At 42.7% G+C, this 17,415-nt stretch overlaps 1 protein-coding gene across 1 annotated transcript in view; it reads left to right on the top strand.

Moving 5' to 3' along the window:
- GABRR3 (gamma-aminobutyric acid type A receptor subunit rho3) overlaps window positions 1–17,415 on the top strand; it is a 964,887-nt gene that overhangs the window by 386,187 nt on the left and 561,285 nt on the right. Inside the window, exons 4-5 of the mRNA XM_078657818.1 lie at window positions 2,059–2,141; window positions 7,462–7,602. Coding sequence (XP_078513944.1) covers window positions 2,059–2,141; window positions 7,462–7,602 — 224 coding nt within the window. The remainder of the gene's footprint in view (window positions 1–2,058; window positions 2,142–7,461; window positions 7,603–17,415) is intronic.

The following is a 17,415-nucleotide window of genomic DNA, read 5'->3' as shown; positions in this document are numbered from 1 at the left end:
CAACACCTATTTTCCTTGCTCTCACTGTCTGGGAGCAATACACAGAGGCCAGCTGCCAGCTATACCTAGTCATGTGACCCAGGAAACAGGCTACAGGCAATTGGTTGGGACAAGAAAATCCCAACTTTCTAAAAGTGGCAGTTTAGAACTGTGACTTAAAATCCGACTTTACCATTAAAGAGGGTTTTAAACTACAGCTCTTAGACGCCAAACTCAGCATTCTCATCTGCTACCAATTAAAAGTTGTCATTTATTGAATGTAATGAGTTAACCAGAGATTATCCTATGGGAGAGGTAGGCCTTGCAGTAGTGAAAAATGAATTTAGGAGTTAAAGTTAAAAACACATGTCAAGCTTTTTAAATACACTACACCCTGCCTTATTGGCTGTTTGGGGCATACTCTAGGGGTGACGTGAATGTATTTAAAAGAAAGGTTTAGACCTAGCAAGCGGTTTATTTTGCCAGGTCAAAATGACAGGTTAAACAGCAGACACAGGCTGTACTTGCAGACTGTAGACATGATTTCAAGGCTACTTAGGTGAATCACACAATTAGTGCTGCAGTCCCACTAGTAGCATCCAATTTATAGACCCTAGGTACAAGTAGTACCACTTTATTAGGGACTTACAAGTAAATTAAATGTGCCGTTTGGGTGTAAGCCAATTTTACCATGTTTAAAGGAGAGAGCACATGCACTTTAGCATTGGTTAGTAGGGGTAAAGTGTGAAGAGTTCTAAAAGCCCCAAAAAAGAACAGGCTCAGAAAACAGGAGGGAGAAAGCAACACGTTTGGGGAGGACCCTGCAGAAAGCGCCAAGTCCAACAATCTACAACAAGTATATAATGTAAATCTAATCTTAAGAGATCAAAAAAGTATTAGGGGGCCATTTCAACTTCAATAAATGGCTGGCAAAAGGATTCTCTAACGTCCTATTGGCTCCTGGGATCTTTTTACAGTAAGCTTCAGGTACATCTTTAACTTGAATTACCCGATCATAAACGTTGGATTCTCTTTGAGCGGAAATATTAATGCTCTTGTAATAAGAGGCCTTTTGCCTTTTTCTTTTTGGCCGAGTACAAAAGTCAGGAAGTGAGGTCGTTTAACATAAACCTGACACTCCTTTATACACTGTATTCTCAGAACTAAGGGAAATAACGTATTCAGTTCCCACCACTTTTGATAGTTTGATTACTGCTTGAGGTTTTGCTTTTAAAGAGCTCTAAATGCTAGCCGTTAGACCATTTGATTTTAGGAATTTTTCTAACACAGTTTTAGACCTAAATCATGTCTGTCTCATCATAAGGGTCTGAATCAATTAAGATTAAACGGCCTACAAGATCGTTTGGCAAAGATAGCCAATTGTTATTTCCCAATCTATGGTACTATTATTAGAATGCATTCTTCATTTTTGCTAGGGGTTTTGGAACTTGTCCTCCCCAATCTCCCCGTCAGCATGTCAGTGATATGCTTTACACAATTACCATGGTAATGTCCTGCTGACGCTCTGACACGACACTCAACGTTAAATAGAGCGAGTTGGTGTGGTTAAAAAGGCAAGCAACCAATGAGCTGTCTTGGATCCTTTGCTCAGCCCCACTCAACTACTTACTGCTCTTGTGACTACACGAATTTAAATGAGCAAATGCAGAGTATAAGGATTTCAGATCAGTTAAAGGTGGACCTTTGAGCACACTAAACACCTCTCCAGGCCATGACGATACTTTAGTGAAACAGCCACAGGCGGGAAGTCTGTTTTTAATATTCTTATGAAGATATGCTATGTTGTAATTTTATTGGGAGTATGCTGAGAATAATTGACCTTTTCCTTATAATACTGTATATTTGTTGTGTTTAGTACTTTGATGTTTGTGTGTATGTTATGATTGTTCGTAGAGTTTCAGATATATCTTTGATTGCCTGTCTATATATCGTTTGAAACTATGAGGATGAATTATCTTTTATCGATATATTAACTGTATCAAACCAGATCTACAAAGTGGTTTGTAGTTTGCTTTGCTACTGTTTTCCTTATATGAACGTTCTGGTTCGTTTTTACAGGATAACCGTTTCTGCCATGTGCTTCATGGATTTTAGCAGGTTTCCTCTCGACACACAGAACTGCTCACTTGAATTAGAAAGTTGTAAGTACAAATATTAAAAGTATTAACTTCTTGTTTTGTATTGGCACAATATCCTACGCATTTGTTACATGTATTTAGCTAAATATCAATATGCATTCTGAATGAGTAGGGAGCTAAATCAGTCTGTCTTCACTGAACATTTCTGTGTTTCCTGTGAAAAACAATGTAGACAAACTAAAGATAAACTATTAAACTGTTTCCAAGTATAGCTTTTGCATTAAAAGAGGAACGTCTAGGGTATAACATTATTTTCGTAGTATTGCTTCGAAAGGTTCTGCATTTGCTACTTTGAAATAGATATGGTAACATTTGGAGAATGGAAAATCCACCAGCCCTGATGTTGGTAACAAAGAAAGGAAAATTAACTATTTTTACCTGCTCATAGTTAGATTTGCAGACGTATGCCTTCCACAAACATTACATAATGATGGCAACCTGTAATATTTCATTTTCCCTGTACGTTCTAATCTAGGACATTCATTTTGTCATTCTTATCTTTCCATATGCCTTTTACATGTTGTCATGTAGGAATCACACACTTTTCAAATATTGGTCTACTCTGCAGAACACTGCATGCTAATATCGACATTGCCCTTCCATATAACTTAAAATATGTTCCTGTGTGAACATCGTTTAACTCTTTATTTCAACAACCCACGAGTATAAATATCGGTTACGAAAGAGAACAAGACTAACTCATGCTCCTGAAAGACTGATCTGTGGAATACATTATCAAGGTGCTCAACCTGCCAAAATCCCTTAAAGGATTTCATGTTTCTCGATCATTGAGTTCTCATCTGGACATAACAAAGGACATTCAAAAATGGTGTGGGGTACTTGTTAATCTGTCGCCATTGTGTACACATTCTCATCCGTGTTTCTACAAAAATGGTATGCCTATCACAAGTATTATTACAAAAACACACCGCCGTACATACAATTTGTGAAAGGGGTAGGGCACCATGCAAATCTGTCACTTTTAACATGAATGAAACAGTATATCTGATGCTAAACATAATTGGGCAAACACAAGGTGATTATGGGCGGAGCGCTGAAACTTTTCAGACACTCTCCCCCAGTCACAGATCTGGGTTGAATCCGTCATTGCTCTTTAGCTCACTTTGTCACCCCATGTTCACACACAGCTATGTGCAAATCAGTCTTGACCCTGTGCCTCATGGGAGCAGTCCAGACCCAACTACCAAGCCATGTTTTTCCTGGACCAGAAACAAGCATCCTGAGACCGGGATCAGGCTAACAGCCCTCATCAGCCAGGCTAGCTTGAATCCAGTGGCAAAGTGATTAAGGGACCCACATCTGGGCATACCCTGCCAACTTAGGGCGAACAAAGCAAACACAAAGAGACGATGGACGGAGCGCTGAAACCTTTCAGACACTCATCCCCAGTCACAGATCTGGGTTGAATTCACCATCGTACCTTAGCTCACTTTGCCACCCCACTTCAGACACAGCTATATGCAAATCCGTCTTGACTCTGTGCCTCATGGGAACAGTCCAGTCTGAACTGCCCGGCCATGTCTTCCCTGGACTAGAAACAAGCATCCTGAGACCGGTTTCGTGCTAACAGCCCTCATCAGCCAGGCTAGCTTGAACCTGTGGAAAAGTGATCAAGGGACCCACGTCTGGGCATACCCTGCCACCTAAGGGCGAACAAAGAAAACACAAGGAGATGATGGACGGAGTGATGAGACTTTTCACATAAAAAGCATAATTGGGGCATGTGGAGACTGCAAAATGTAGACATTAATTCTGATGTGACTAGTGATTTGAGCTTACATGCTCACTCTTGTTTGTGTAAAATCCCAACTTACCAATGTGGAACATCTACTGTATCATAAGTGCATAGTACGCTTTGTCACATGTAATTAATCTACCATTACATCATCCTCAATGGTGAACGATCATCCCATGTGACACAACAATGACTAGTGTCATGCTGTTTGATGTCATGAGGAATAGTTGTAAACTATTCCTCATGACATCAAATACCTGATGTATATGTGTAGTTTAGGCAGTCATGTGTCTGCTCAGAACAGTCCTTCGGAAGTGAACAGGAATCAGGTGGGATCCTTTTAAACTAATTAATAGACAAAGCACATCATCATACACATTGTGCAAAATGTACACCTTCAAGAACTCTTCTTGTGCATTGGGCATGAGTCACCATTAATGTTGATGGGAAAAATCCTGGCTGTAACAAACAATTAGTCACGTAACATATCAAACTCAAATAAGAACGTACTCCCTTCATGCTGCTGCTAGGCTCTCAACTGCCCTTCAAGCTGGGGATAGGCCACCACAAGAATGCGTTCCAGTAGTGGGTCAGGGTGCGGGACATATGCTTCCCACATTGAGCGGACTGCCCAAGCTGGACTTTGGCTGACTTTCTGGTCCTTTCACCTCTTCCTGCATTGGAGGCTGCACCACTTGTAGAGCTCAAGGGTCAGCACCTTCCTGGTGTTGGCCTTCCAGTTATCCCGCTTCTGATGGGCATTGATGAGCATGGATACAAGAAATTAAAGAAACAAATAATGTTTTGTGGCTTTTTGTTTGTCTGTATTGATGTGACACAATTTTACAACAACTCTCACAAGCATGACTCATAATTTACCATACACTATGTGTATTTTCACATACTGACCAAAATAAATATATTAATACACACTTTTTGTTTGTCTGTACTGATGTAACACAATTTTACAACAACTCTCACAAGCATGACTCATAATTTACCATACACTATGTGTATTTTCACATACTGACCAAAATAAATATATTAATACACACTTTTTTACTGTTGACTACCCTCATCCCCTGTGTTGTCCTGAACTCAATAATCCAGGCCAGTGACATCATCTAGCCCAGGGGGCACCTACATTTTCTGTGATGTGAGCTACTTCAGATCAGTGTAAAACATTGCAAACTACTGAAGGCTAAACAACTTGCACATTGTTACCAAAAACTCTCACGGCACATTAATTGACTTGATGTCTAAAGTCCATAGAACTAGATACTTTGGTTTGAACTACATACAACTACTGAGGGCACTCTGAAAGGGCTACCATCTGTGTCAGCGAGAGCGTGCTCTTTGGGGTTGTATGAACATGTGTACGTATAAATTGGATATAATTGTACAGCTGACATAGTCTGTGTGGTATGTACTTGTAGCACAGGATACACCTTTTGCCATATGTGTCAATGTAACATGCATGACACAAACACTTCACATCAATCACTGCACTTCACTCAGGAACTTAAAGGGACATTGTAACATATGTTGATGGAAAAAAAAGAGTTAGACCGATTCACAGAAACATTTCAAACTTGTACAAAGTTCCTTTGGTGAGCCATAGAGCTGGACCTCCTGTGCTAGCAATTCCAGCTCCTCTGGCGAGAAGGCAGGGATCCTCTCACCTGCTCAACCCGGCATGGTTGCTCCCAGAGGTCACAAACAGTGGCAAAAGTGGAGGAAATCTTGATAGCTGCAGTATTAAGAGGATAGTGGGCTTTTTTTGAACCGTTGAGTACATATACCGTAGCAGTAATGCTTGAGAAAACTGTGCATGCGCACGTACCCATGCATGCACATTTCTTGCGCAAAATGCGCAGGCACGCCTGCATGCGCAGTGTTCCTAAGCATTACCGGTACGGTGAGGAAGAGGAGGAGGGCAGCCCAGGGACATCGCAGTAAAGAGGTAAGTGGTTTTAAGTTTATTTTTAATTACTGTTAACTTACTTCTTAATAGGGAGGTGGAGGCAGGCGGCATAGCGGAGCTCCACAGAGTTTATTTGCAACTCCATGGACCTCTGCGTAGCCCTGCTAGGCCCACTATGCCCAGGGTTACAATAAAGTCAACAAATGGTATGCAATGGGCCCGCTGCAAGGCCCTTGTTGTACACAATAGTCTGGAAGAGACAGCGCATACGCAGACTAGCCGAGACCTAAAACCACTGTCAAGATTTTTTAACATTGTTCCTTTCCATTTTCAGCCAAAAAAAATCAAGGACTTCTTATCTGTTCATAATTATTTGGTATTCTAAGATTGAGGGTGCAGTGTTAAAAATCTGTGGAAGAGTTGTGTTTAAGTCAAAGGACCTCTAGTTAACAGTTTCAATTATTGCGGTCTGCTATAGTGAAGGCTTGTGTTTCACCCAAGAGACCTCTATGAATGTCTTATGGTACTGCCACCTTATAAACGAAGCATTTGTATATGACTAAAGTGACCCCTAGTAACACGTTAGGCTACTTAAGCTAGCTACAATAAGCATTTGTGCCTGGAGTCTATCCAAATACCCCAATGCTTGTTGATTAGAGCAGCTACTTTTCTTGAAACTATTTCTATTCACAAATAAGAGCCTCATTACGATGTCAGCTGGAAAGCATTCCGATCAAATCCTTGTCGGAATCGGTTCTGACTGACTCATGTTCGGCAATTCCGACCAACCGATTATGATGTTTCCGAACACCATTCGTTCGGACTCCGATTGACTTCATTGGGAGCCTTTGTTCTGACAGACAACCCAGGCTCCCATTGAAAAAAGGGGAGGTTGTGGAAAACCTTGCCCCTACATGGTGCCTCCCACACTGTGCATGGTTTTAAAGAGGGGTCCCATGGGTACCTCCACAGGCCCCATCCGGAGGCCTCGGGGTGACGGGGGGCCTGCTACATGCCCCCAAAGTTAGTTTCCGACAGCCCTTCCATGTCAGATAAACCGTTCGGAAATGTTGTCCAAATCAGACATTGTAATATGTCGGTCCGTAGAGCTGTTCTATTCAGCTCCGACCGACTCAGAGACTCTGAATGCAGGTCGAAACAGAGTCGGAAAGACCGAACGGTTACCTTCTATTATGATCGGTCAGTTGGAAATGTTTCCGGGTCGGTCGGAAACATGGGTTCCGACATGGGTTAGGAAAATGCGAATGCTGTTCAGAGCTTTTCCAACTGACATCATAATGAGGCCCTAAATGTGGTATCAGGTCTCCAATTGCAATTAGTAATAATGAGCAAGTAGTTTAGATTCAAATATGAAGGTTTGGTCTAACGTGTGTGAGAAAGGCAGTGGGCGCAACATAAATTAGGGCTGTCCCTGGATAGAAGTAATTGGAACCTTCCTTTAACTTCTGTTGAGCATGGCTTGCTGTGTACTTTAAAAAATACTCTAGGCTCACTACAAGTTACAAATCTGTGTCTGCAATGTTGTCTTTCACTCCAAAAAGGACTCTGATCCAATTGATCCACTGTCATGAAAGAAAGTACAAAGACAGCTACTAAATATATTATGGTTTGTTTGTTTATAGATGCATACAACGAGGAGGACCTCATGCTGTACTGGAAGCGTGGAAATGAGTCATTGAAGACAGATGAGCATATTTCACTATCTCAGTTCTTCATTGAAGAGTTCAGTGCTTCAAGTGGACTTGCTTTATACAGCAGCACAGGTATATACTGTTATTGATATTACAAGCTTGAATAAACAGTTGCAAACTACAATATTGTAGAAAATGTATAAACAAAGTGTACTATGCAAACAAAAAAAATACAGAACTGTTGTGCTCTTGGCCACAGGAATTCACTGTAAGACTGACTGGTTTTGAAATGACTGCAAAGTGACGGTTCTTAATAACCATGGTGTGAAACAGCAGTTATCTACAGAAGAGCAAATTGTGCATACATGTAAACACTCTATCAATTAATTTTTAGTTCATATTAAAATCAATGAAATTGAAATTACAGTACAATATTTGAGGCAGTAAAAACACACATAATGATGTCCACAAAATTGGCCACAAAAAGGCAAAGACATATTGAGTCCTGCAATATAGTATACACAATGTAGTACATTATGGCCTAAACATTGACTCTGAATCATCTCAACTGTTCATATATGACATTTTCTGGCAAATAATTATTCAATATACTATTACTCAAATTTACTTATAAACATACATCACATATTTATCATATCTTTAAAAGCAAGTAAGTATTAAGCTAGTGTAAAGGTTACTGTCGCACAGTCCTATAACCTCACAACCATATTATAAATATGGGCCCCTTCGGGAATGGCGAGACACAAGCATCACGTGCATGGGTGCTCTGCAAGCATGACATCCTGTGAAATAGGATCGATCCTACACCGGGACACATACTCCATGACAGTTCCCTGTGCACTGGTGTCTTAATGTAATTGGTACACACAAAAGAGGGGTGGAGAATAACGAGGCATAAACAAAAAATAGTTACAAACAAAAATCACGAGTGTGCAGACATTGGCACATTCATGAGTGTTGAAAAACTGCCCTCACTCACACACAATGTGTGTGACATGCTTCATCATCGGGTCTGCTACAACGCCCGGGTGTAGCCACACTCCGGGCGGAGCATAGGGAGGGGGAACGAAAAATGTTTTTGTATAAACACAAGGACAACATGTAACAGACAACTGAAAGTGACAACAGTTATCACAAACAGAAACCAACAGATCAAGACTGAGTACAGTGAAAAACAAAAAAATGCAGTAGAGAGTGATTAAAACTGGCTCCTGGATACCCAATATCAAGTTTATTAGTAGGTTCGAAAGTCACGGTTAAAAAGGACTGGATGGTGGTACTAGCAAAGGATGTTAGGACCCCCTAGTACCCCTCCTTTACTGCTGTAGTCAACATGTTTCGACCCTTTATCGCCCTTAATTACTGGGTCGCCTGGGTCTTCTTCAGGACGTCTTCCTGTCCCAGTCTAATGTAGTAATCCCCTTACCTTAATTAGGTTGTTTAACAGGGGGGGTGGAGTCCCAAAGAACACAACTGTTCAAATGGTGTCCTCCAGCACTAATCGTGCCCCTCCTTGATGCATGGCGCAGTGCATCAAGGAGCCCCCATGCACCCCCCATGCGCCAGGTCAAGTGATCTGTATCAATAAACTCGTTGTGTCACCGTGTTGGCGGAACTCCCTCCACATAGCCTCTTACTGATGGGCAAGAGTGACCTTCACCCCTGTTAAACAACCTAATTAAGGTAAGGGGATTACTACATTAGACTGGGACAGGAAGACGTCCTGAAGAAGACCCAGGCGACCCAGTAATTAAGGGCGATAAAGGGTCGAAACATGTTGACTACAGCAGTAAAGGAGGAGTACTAGGGGGTCCTAACATCCTTTGCTAGTACCACCATCCAGTCCTTTTTAACCCTGACCTTGGAACCTACTAATAAAATTGATATTGGGTATCCAAGAGCCAGTTTTAATCACTCTCTACTGCATTTTCTTGTTTTTCACTGTACTCAGTCTTGATCTGTTGGTTTCTGTTTGTGATAACTGTTGTCACTTTCAGTTGTCTGTTACATGTTGTCCTTGTGTTTATACAAAAAAAAATGTGTTCCCCCTCCCTATGCTCCGCCCGGAGTGTGGCTACACCCGGGCGTTGTAGCAGACCCGATGATGAAGCATGTCACACACATTGTGTGTGAGTGAGGGCAGTTTTTCAACACTCATGAATGTGCCAATGTCTGCACACTCATGATTGTTGTTTGTAACTATTTTTTGTTTATGCCTCGTTATTCTCCACCCCTCTTTTGTGTGTACCAGAGTCATTTAGGGGGTTCGGGGTGGTTGAATTAGATATAGACCCTCTCCCCTTTTGTGTGTGAGAATTGTCTTAATGTAATTGCCAGCTTAATGAATACTATAGGGTCCAACCCCATTACCCACCTCCAGCTGGAAACCACACTTTGTCTCGGCGAAGGGCTGTGGTCTTTGCGATGCCCTGGTGTCTTTGGTATGCCAGCTCAATGATTCTTGACAACAGACTCCTCAGGTCCACTGTCGGATGTCCCCACATGAGCAGACCACCTTCACTCATGCTGAGCTCATTTGGACTTGCCAGATGTATTTCACCGTCACCTGCTCCTCTTCAAGTAGTGTCCTGGTGCCATCTAGGAAGTTTCTCCATTGCCTTCTCTGAAGAGCCTATTTTGCCTTGGCTATGCACGTGTCACTTTCATTGGCTTCCTGAATCTCCATCAGGGACAGAGTTTTTGGGTAGGCATCATGGAGGGCAGCGAAACAAAATTCCCTCGTGGCCTCAATACATTTTATGACATAGTTCTCATTTTTCAAAAAAAGTCCTTCAAGGTATGACAGAAACTTACTTCAAATATATTTTCAGTAATTTATTCATTTTTTTGTATCAAAAAACTTTTTATTCCACTTTTTTGGGGATAAATATATTTCATTACAAATTCATTAGTCAATACCTTTTTAGTTGTAAAAAACACTTCATCACTTGTATATTGCACAAATATTACATAAAAAACACAAACGATAACCGGTAACACGCACACCTACACATTTAACCAAGCTCGCATACTAAACAAACATTCATATTCATCCCAAACAGTCTCTTTTCTTCTGTGGTTAAGGTAACACAGATATTTGTGTGTAATTCCACACCAGGTCGATGCACGTTTCGGTGGGCTTGTACCACCTTCCTCAGGACCTCAACAGAGAAAAGTTTGTGCGGACACAGGGTATCTGAAATAACAAATACAACAAAATGTACCCATGTCATATAGCAGAAGGACAGTTACTTAAGCATTATAGTAAATGTCTATAACTCATGGTTACGTTGGGGTATACATGCACTGACATGTCACATGCAGCTGGAGGAAGCAATTTATCTAGTCTTCTCTGTTGAGGTTACATATTTATTGTAACCAGCCATATATCTAAGAACCCACCCAATCGGAAAATAAACGTTGACATTAGTTCAGAGCAGAGGCAGGAAAGAGAAGAAAAGGAAAGAGCAATCAAAACCAACAAGCGAAAAATCACTCTTCACCAAAGTATCCCTGGTTTCAAAGATTCTCAGTCTAAAACAGTCTTACCCTCTAGTAACTGTAGTGATGCGCAAAAACGCTATCAATCGTTGAGCGGTTATTCGATTCAGTTTTCAGTTCTAAGAAAATTTAAGCACTGATTAACTATTCGGCATCACTTACAATGTGATTACTTTGAGACCAAAATTACGACAGAAATGCTCTTACCTAAAAAAACTTTGCGAGTAAGGACTTATTTATTATTGGATTCCTTTTTCCTTTTTCTTATTTTGGATAGTCCCAAGTAGGATCTTTGACGGATTTATCTAAAAATAAGGGTATATATGTACACCTCACAGTTAGTCTATTATTTTACCCCAAGTAAGTAGAACTAAACACCAGATGATGAATCCAACTGACCTTCTTGGCACCAAGAGGCTTGTCTTTGTATTAATTCCTTTGGTAGATTACAATTCACCAATTATTTATCCTTTCCGTTCTGTATATAGGTAGAGATACTTTTCGAGAAGCCTGAAAGAGTGTGTAAAAACCACAGACGTGTTATTCAATATTTGAGAATATTGAGATGTCGTGGCTCATATTGAGTACACCAACTAATCCAGTCAGTGTCTCGCTAATCACTTCTACGAAGACCTCAGCTGCTGCCAACATCCCGAAGTTTCGACGTTGGAATCTACACAGACCCACGTAGGTGGAAAAGGTTGTGATGTAACGGCTTGCCTCTTCAAGCACGTCAAGCACACGCTGGTGGTATCCAGCATTTGGATTCAGTTTGGAAAACCAGCAAGTCCCATTCAGGTCAGCCACCATGTCGTTGACCGTGGCACTGACGTGCCATTCCAGATGGATTGCTTTATGCGGGAGCCACATGTAAGTGCAAAGTCTTATGGCTCCTGGCTGTTTGGGCTGGGGGCTATTGCGAGGGTCGATACCCATGGAGTCAGCCCAGTCACTTTCTAAGTCACCCCCAGTCATTCAAGCTGGGATAATTCTTTTTCAACCAAAGTGCCTAGGTGAAACAGCACTCTGTGTTGTAGGGGCCACTGATCCATTTGGAATTTTACCTGTTAGGCAAAGGACACCAGATCGAGGTCTTCTGCTGTATGACAACCCAGAAGGCTTCCAGTGTCACCCTTGGTTAAATGGAACCTGGCCTGTTTCTTCTTCACTTCATTCTCCACTGTCATCTCCACGACCCCTCTGAGGGGTATTGGTTCCATGCCGCAATATGTGTAGATCCAGGCATTTTTGGGTGCTAGTCTTGGCCGTAGTACGAGTTTGACTGATTGTGTTGTGTCCATAATGTTCACGGGCACATCCATGCCAATCAGGGCTGTGATCCAGGTTCCTCCAATTTTAACTTTGCTCATTGGCAAAACCGGTCCCAGTATGCTTGTTTCTGGTCCAAGGAAGACCTGGCTTGGCAGTTTGAGATGGACTGTTCCCATGAGGAACTGGTTCCAAGACAGATTTGCACATGGCTGAGTCTGAACTGGGGTGACACAGTGAGCTATAGAACGATGATGAATTATACCCAGATCTGTGTTTGCTTGGAAACTTAAAAGTTCTCCACACCTTAACATCTCCAAACCAATGGATGTGTTGAGAGGTTCAAAAAGACCATAAAGGCATGATAAAGGGCCTATCAGATCCATTGAGGCGAAAGTGGGACATCTTCTAGCAATACTTGTTGTTTGCTTACAGGAGGTGTCTCAATAGGGAGTTGGTGCCAGCCCCTTTGAGCATCTGTATAGTCATCATGTCAGAGGGCCTATCAGCCATTTCAAGGAGGGGTGGAAACAAGCACCAAGAAACTCTTGTAGGGTGTAGTTAGCTACATGTTGACTCTAAGATCTCAGATTAAGCGATTCTTGAAAACTGCCACTGAGAATTTAACATCCAGCCAGGAAGTCATGAAACTCTGGTCTGACCAGAAGGCCACTCCAGTTGAGTTTCAATCTGGTTAGATGCTCTGGATGAAGGAGCCACCGGATCCCCGGGTCTTCCTGGACTGGTGGACTGGCCCATATGAGGTAAAGGACCTCCAGATCCTAGGAACTCTTTATGGGTCCTGCATCTTCTCTGCCGCAAGCAAAATACTGAGGTGTCTGAGATGACTATGGTCTTGGTGACAGTGGAGGTGAGGAGGAATAGAACTTCTCCTGGATCTCTTCTCCTCAAAAGAGCATGATGAATCAGTGAAGGAAGTGAACCCCTCCCTTCTCTGCCCCCCAAAAACAGGAGAGAGATTGCATGAAGCATTGCAGCAATTCTCTTCCCTGTTCTCACTTACCTCTGGGCTCACACATTGCTGTACTCACAACATTGGCACAGAGGACAGTATGTCTATGACGATAAGATCCACAGGCTATCTGACAAAGTGAGGGTCATTATCAAGGGAGAAGTGTCCAAGGTGATTGAGCACTCCAACAGTCCTTGGTATAGCTCAATGCTACCAACACCCAAGGTCACCCAACCAAACGCTACCCCAGAACTACGGTTCTGTGTAGATTATAGAGGGCTCAATTCAGTCCCCAAGATTCAAGCGCGTCTCACCCCCCATGCTGAGGACCTCATTGATCAGTTGAGAGCTGCCACGTTATTCAGAAACTTCGATTTGGCATTGGGATACTGGGATTCTCCACTCCAGAGGGTCACTTCCAGTTCAGCGTGATGCCCTTTGGGTTAAAGACTGCCCCTATCACCTTTCAGAGATTGGCCAACAGGGTCCTGGATGTGTTGGAGGACTTCAGGGTCTCCTACTTGGACGACATTGTGATCTTGAGCTCTAGCTGCGAGGAACACCTGAATCACCTCAGGACAGTGCTTCCGGCCCTAAGAAGGCAGTCCTAACTATCAAGACCAGTAAGTGTCAGGGGTGGTCTACCTCAGTCACCAAGTCACTGGGGGCAAGGTACAGCCCCTCCAACCCAAAATACAGATCATCCTGATTTGGGAACCCCCAAGGCTTAGACAGAGTTGAGGGCCATCCTCAGCCTCACCAGCTACTACAGGAGTGTTATCAAGGAATAGTGCACCATTGTTGCTCCCTTTACTAAGGTGGCCACTAAAAACCATCCCAGAAAGGTGATGTGGACAGAGGTGTATCAGAAAGTGTTCAACATCTTGAAGGAGGCTATGTGCACAGCATCAGTGCTGAGGCACCGAACTTCCAAGTACATACAGATGACTCAACCCATGACATAGGGGCCAAGCACTCACAATTAAATGAAGATGGCCTAGACCAACCTGTAGACTTCAGCAGCAGAAGGCTATTATCTAGGGAACAGAGGTAGAGTGCCATAGAAAAGGAAGCCTTTGAAGCGGTCTGGGCACCTAAGAGGTTGAGAGCATACCTGTTTAGAACTCACTTCCAGGTTCAGATAGACCACAGAAGCATCAGATTGCTCATGAAAATTCGGGCTGAGATTCAAAACTGTTGAGGTGATCAATCTCCCTACAGGGAACAGACTTTTTCAGTGAACACTACCCTGGGACTAACCCCTCCGATGCTCATGGTCTATGCAGGTTCTTCTGCCTTAGTGATGAGACATCCAATGGGTAGTTCTCTCCACTTTTAGCTGAGGTGACACATGTTAGACATGACATCCTTGGGTGGTAGTCCCGTAGATTTTTGCCTTCACCCCTCCTGTTTTGCTGAATTTGGTTTTGTTGGCTTTAGAACTTTGCACAATTTACCATTGCTAACCAAAATGCTTGTGGTCTCTCCTTTAACCATGGCAAAGTTTGCCTACACCCAACCAATGCTAAAATGCTTGTGCTCTCTTTTAACCTTGGCTAAATTTGCCTAAACCCAATTGGCACATTTATTTACTCGTAATTCACTTCTAAGTCCCTAGGAAACGTGGTACTATGTGTACTCAGGGCCTGTAAATAAAATTAAATGCTACTAGTGGGCCTGCAGCAATTATTGTGCCACCCACTTAGGTAGCCTTTGTAGGAATGTCCTTGACCTGCCGTTGCAGCCGGTGTGTACAGTTTTAAACTGCAATTTTGACCTGGCAAAAAAAACTTTTACCAGGCCTAAACATTCCTTTTTAATACAACAACGTAACCCCTAGGGTAGGCCTTAAACAGCCCTGGGCAGGGATCATTGTATTTATAAAGTTGAAGATTTACTTTTAAGTTTTACATGTCCTGGTAATGAAACACTCTTAAATTAGTTTTTCACCATTGCAAGGCCTACATCAGCCATAGGATAACATTTGGTTCCCTTATTGCATTTCATAAGTGATAACTTTTGATAGGGAGCAGGTACAAAAGTCAAGGTGGATAATCGAGGAATTGTAATTGAAAATCCGTTTTACTGGTAAATTCTGATTTTAAGTCACAAACATGATAAGGCCACTTTTGGAAATTGGCATTCTACTCCTAACCATTTGGTGCTTACAGTCTGTTCCTGTATCATATGACTAGATGTATTTGGCAATTGGCCTTTGTGTATTCATTCCAGATAGCATCACAGCTTAGAGTCTGGATGTTGGAAGGATGGGCATTCTATGGCAGCATGAGAAAGTGGAGCTGTCACTTACTACACTTGCACTTCAAAGACACTGCCTAAGCTCATACATAAAGAGCTTCACACTAACCTTTTGTGCCTCCAGAAAGACTGGACCAGGGCAGGAAAGTAGAAAATTCCATACACTTCTGCGGGGGGAAAACACCAGAAGTTTATTTCCCTTTGGGCACTAGGTATAAAAGTAAGACCCTCAGACCCACTCTTCAACACACTCCTGGACCAGTGGATACTACAGAAGAAGTATTGCCCTGCTGCCTGAGGTCGGCCTTGCTGTATGAGAAGGAAGACTGGACCTGCACCCTTCATCCCAGGCTCAGTGACTCCAAGGGTCAGATGATGGACCTCCTGTTTTGAGATACAGGGACATACAGACCAGCTTTAGAGGCCCTAATGCAATAGCCCAGCTGATCTGCTGCAAGTGGACCTGCTGGCCCTGCTGACCTTTGATAGAGTGAATTCCCAAGAAGTCTCTCGTAGATCCTGGACCCTTGGTGAGGAATCAGATGAACTGCTCCTTGAAGAAAGGAAGAAATCCTGAAGTTTTGGGGCTCTTCAATGCAACACACAGACTTGTTTGTGCCAAAATCTTGCCACCTGCGCTGACCACCAATGTGAAACTCCAGGGAACCTGACTCTTTGTGCTACAGCGGCCATCATCGATGACGACAAACGCAAGATCTACACTGTATGTTACACCATCGACAGCCCGCGGTGACCTCCAAAGCAAATCTCCAGCAACGACCATCGGCAATGCCCAGGAGGATCTTTGCACTACAGTAAAAACTGTCCGCTACAGCGACAACCATCTGTGGCACCCTACCTCCTCCTTGAAGCCGCTTCCACCACAAACGGAACTGTCAGACCTGTCTAGTGCTTGCTGTTGGGTCAAATCATATGGTGGGCAGGATTCAGGGGGACACTGACCTGATCCTTGCAAATATACCCTTCATACAATTTCTAGTCAGTAATGACAGAGATGAGATCATAGCTGTTTCCAGGGATGGTGTAAAATCCCACAAGACTTGGCTGCTTTGTTAGCTGGGGCTGAGTGATCTCAGCTATTTAGTTACATCCAACCAGGAAGGAGCAATTGTGTTCCAGCTTTTTGAAGGAATTCAAGCATCCTGATTCCAGCTTCCTTGTTTGCTAATGTCCTACAGCATCTTTGGAGAATCTTTCAGCAGTTTTTTAATTCCTCGGCTCAGTTCTATGTGGAATTCCTAACTCAGACCTAAAAGAGAAAATAAGAGGACCAGACTGATTATGATGATTAATGGAGTAACGCACTGCATAAACCAGCCGCATACTTATCTTGTGCCCTGGCATGCCATGTAAAACCTCTTGAACTTCCAGCTTTTTAGCTTGCCTTTAATGAGGACGGTGGGTTCTGTAAAACAGACATTTGACCATGAACTAACATCTAATAATTTAGTCTAGAAGCTAATTATTAATGCAAATTTGAGAGATTCAGTAATCTGAAAATAGTTATTTATTAGTCTTGAAATGAATGAGGCCATGGTGTCACATTATGAACATTGACCTACATGTATATGCGCAGAGCGTTACGAGAGAGTGTTGGGTAACATGCTGATCATTTAATGTGCGGCGGCTTTAGTCTGGTGGTGGAGTTGGTAATTTAGCATCATGCACTCCAGCGGGATCTTCAGGTGAGAGTCTGACAGGAATGCTTCATGGTAGACTTTAGAAGGTAACTTTTTCAGCTGCACTAACCTGGTCCCTGTTTCCGGCCCACGCTCCATCGCAGTCTGCCTGAACTTGGGACTTTCACCCGGTATGGCACAATTAGATGAGTGTTACTTTCTGCCTTTAGATGCTACACTTACCTTAAATCTTTATAACGGCATATCTTTGGTTCTACTGAT

The sequence above is a fragment of the Lissotriton helveticus genome, chromosome 8, assembly GCF_964261635.1.
Source record: "Lissotriton helveticus chromosome 8, aLisHel1.1, whole genome shotgun sequence".
In the NCBI taxonomy this organism is placed as follows: domain Eukaryota; kingdom Metazoa; phylum Chordata; class Amphibia; order Caudata; family Salamandridae; genus Lissotriton; species Lissotriton helveticus.
This window is presented reverse-complemented; position numbering and strand designations above follow the sequence as displayed.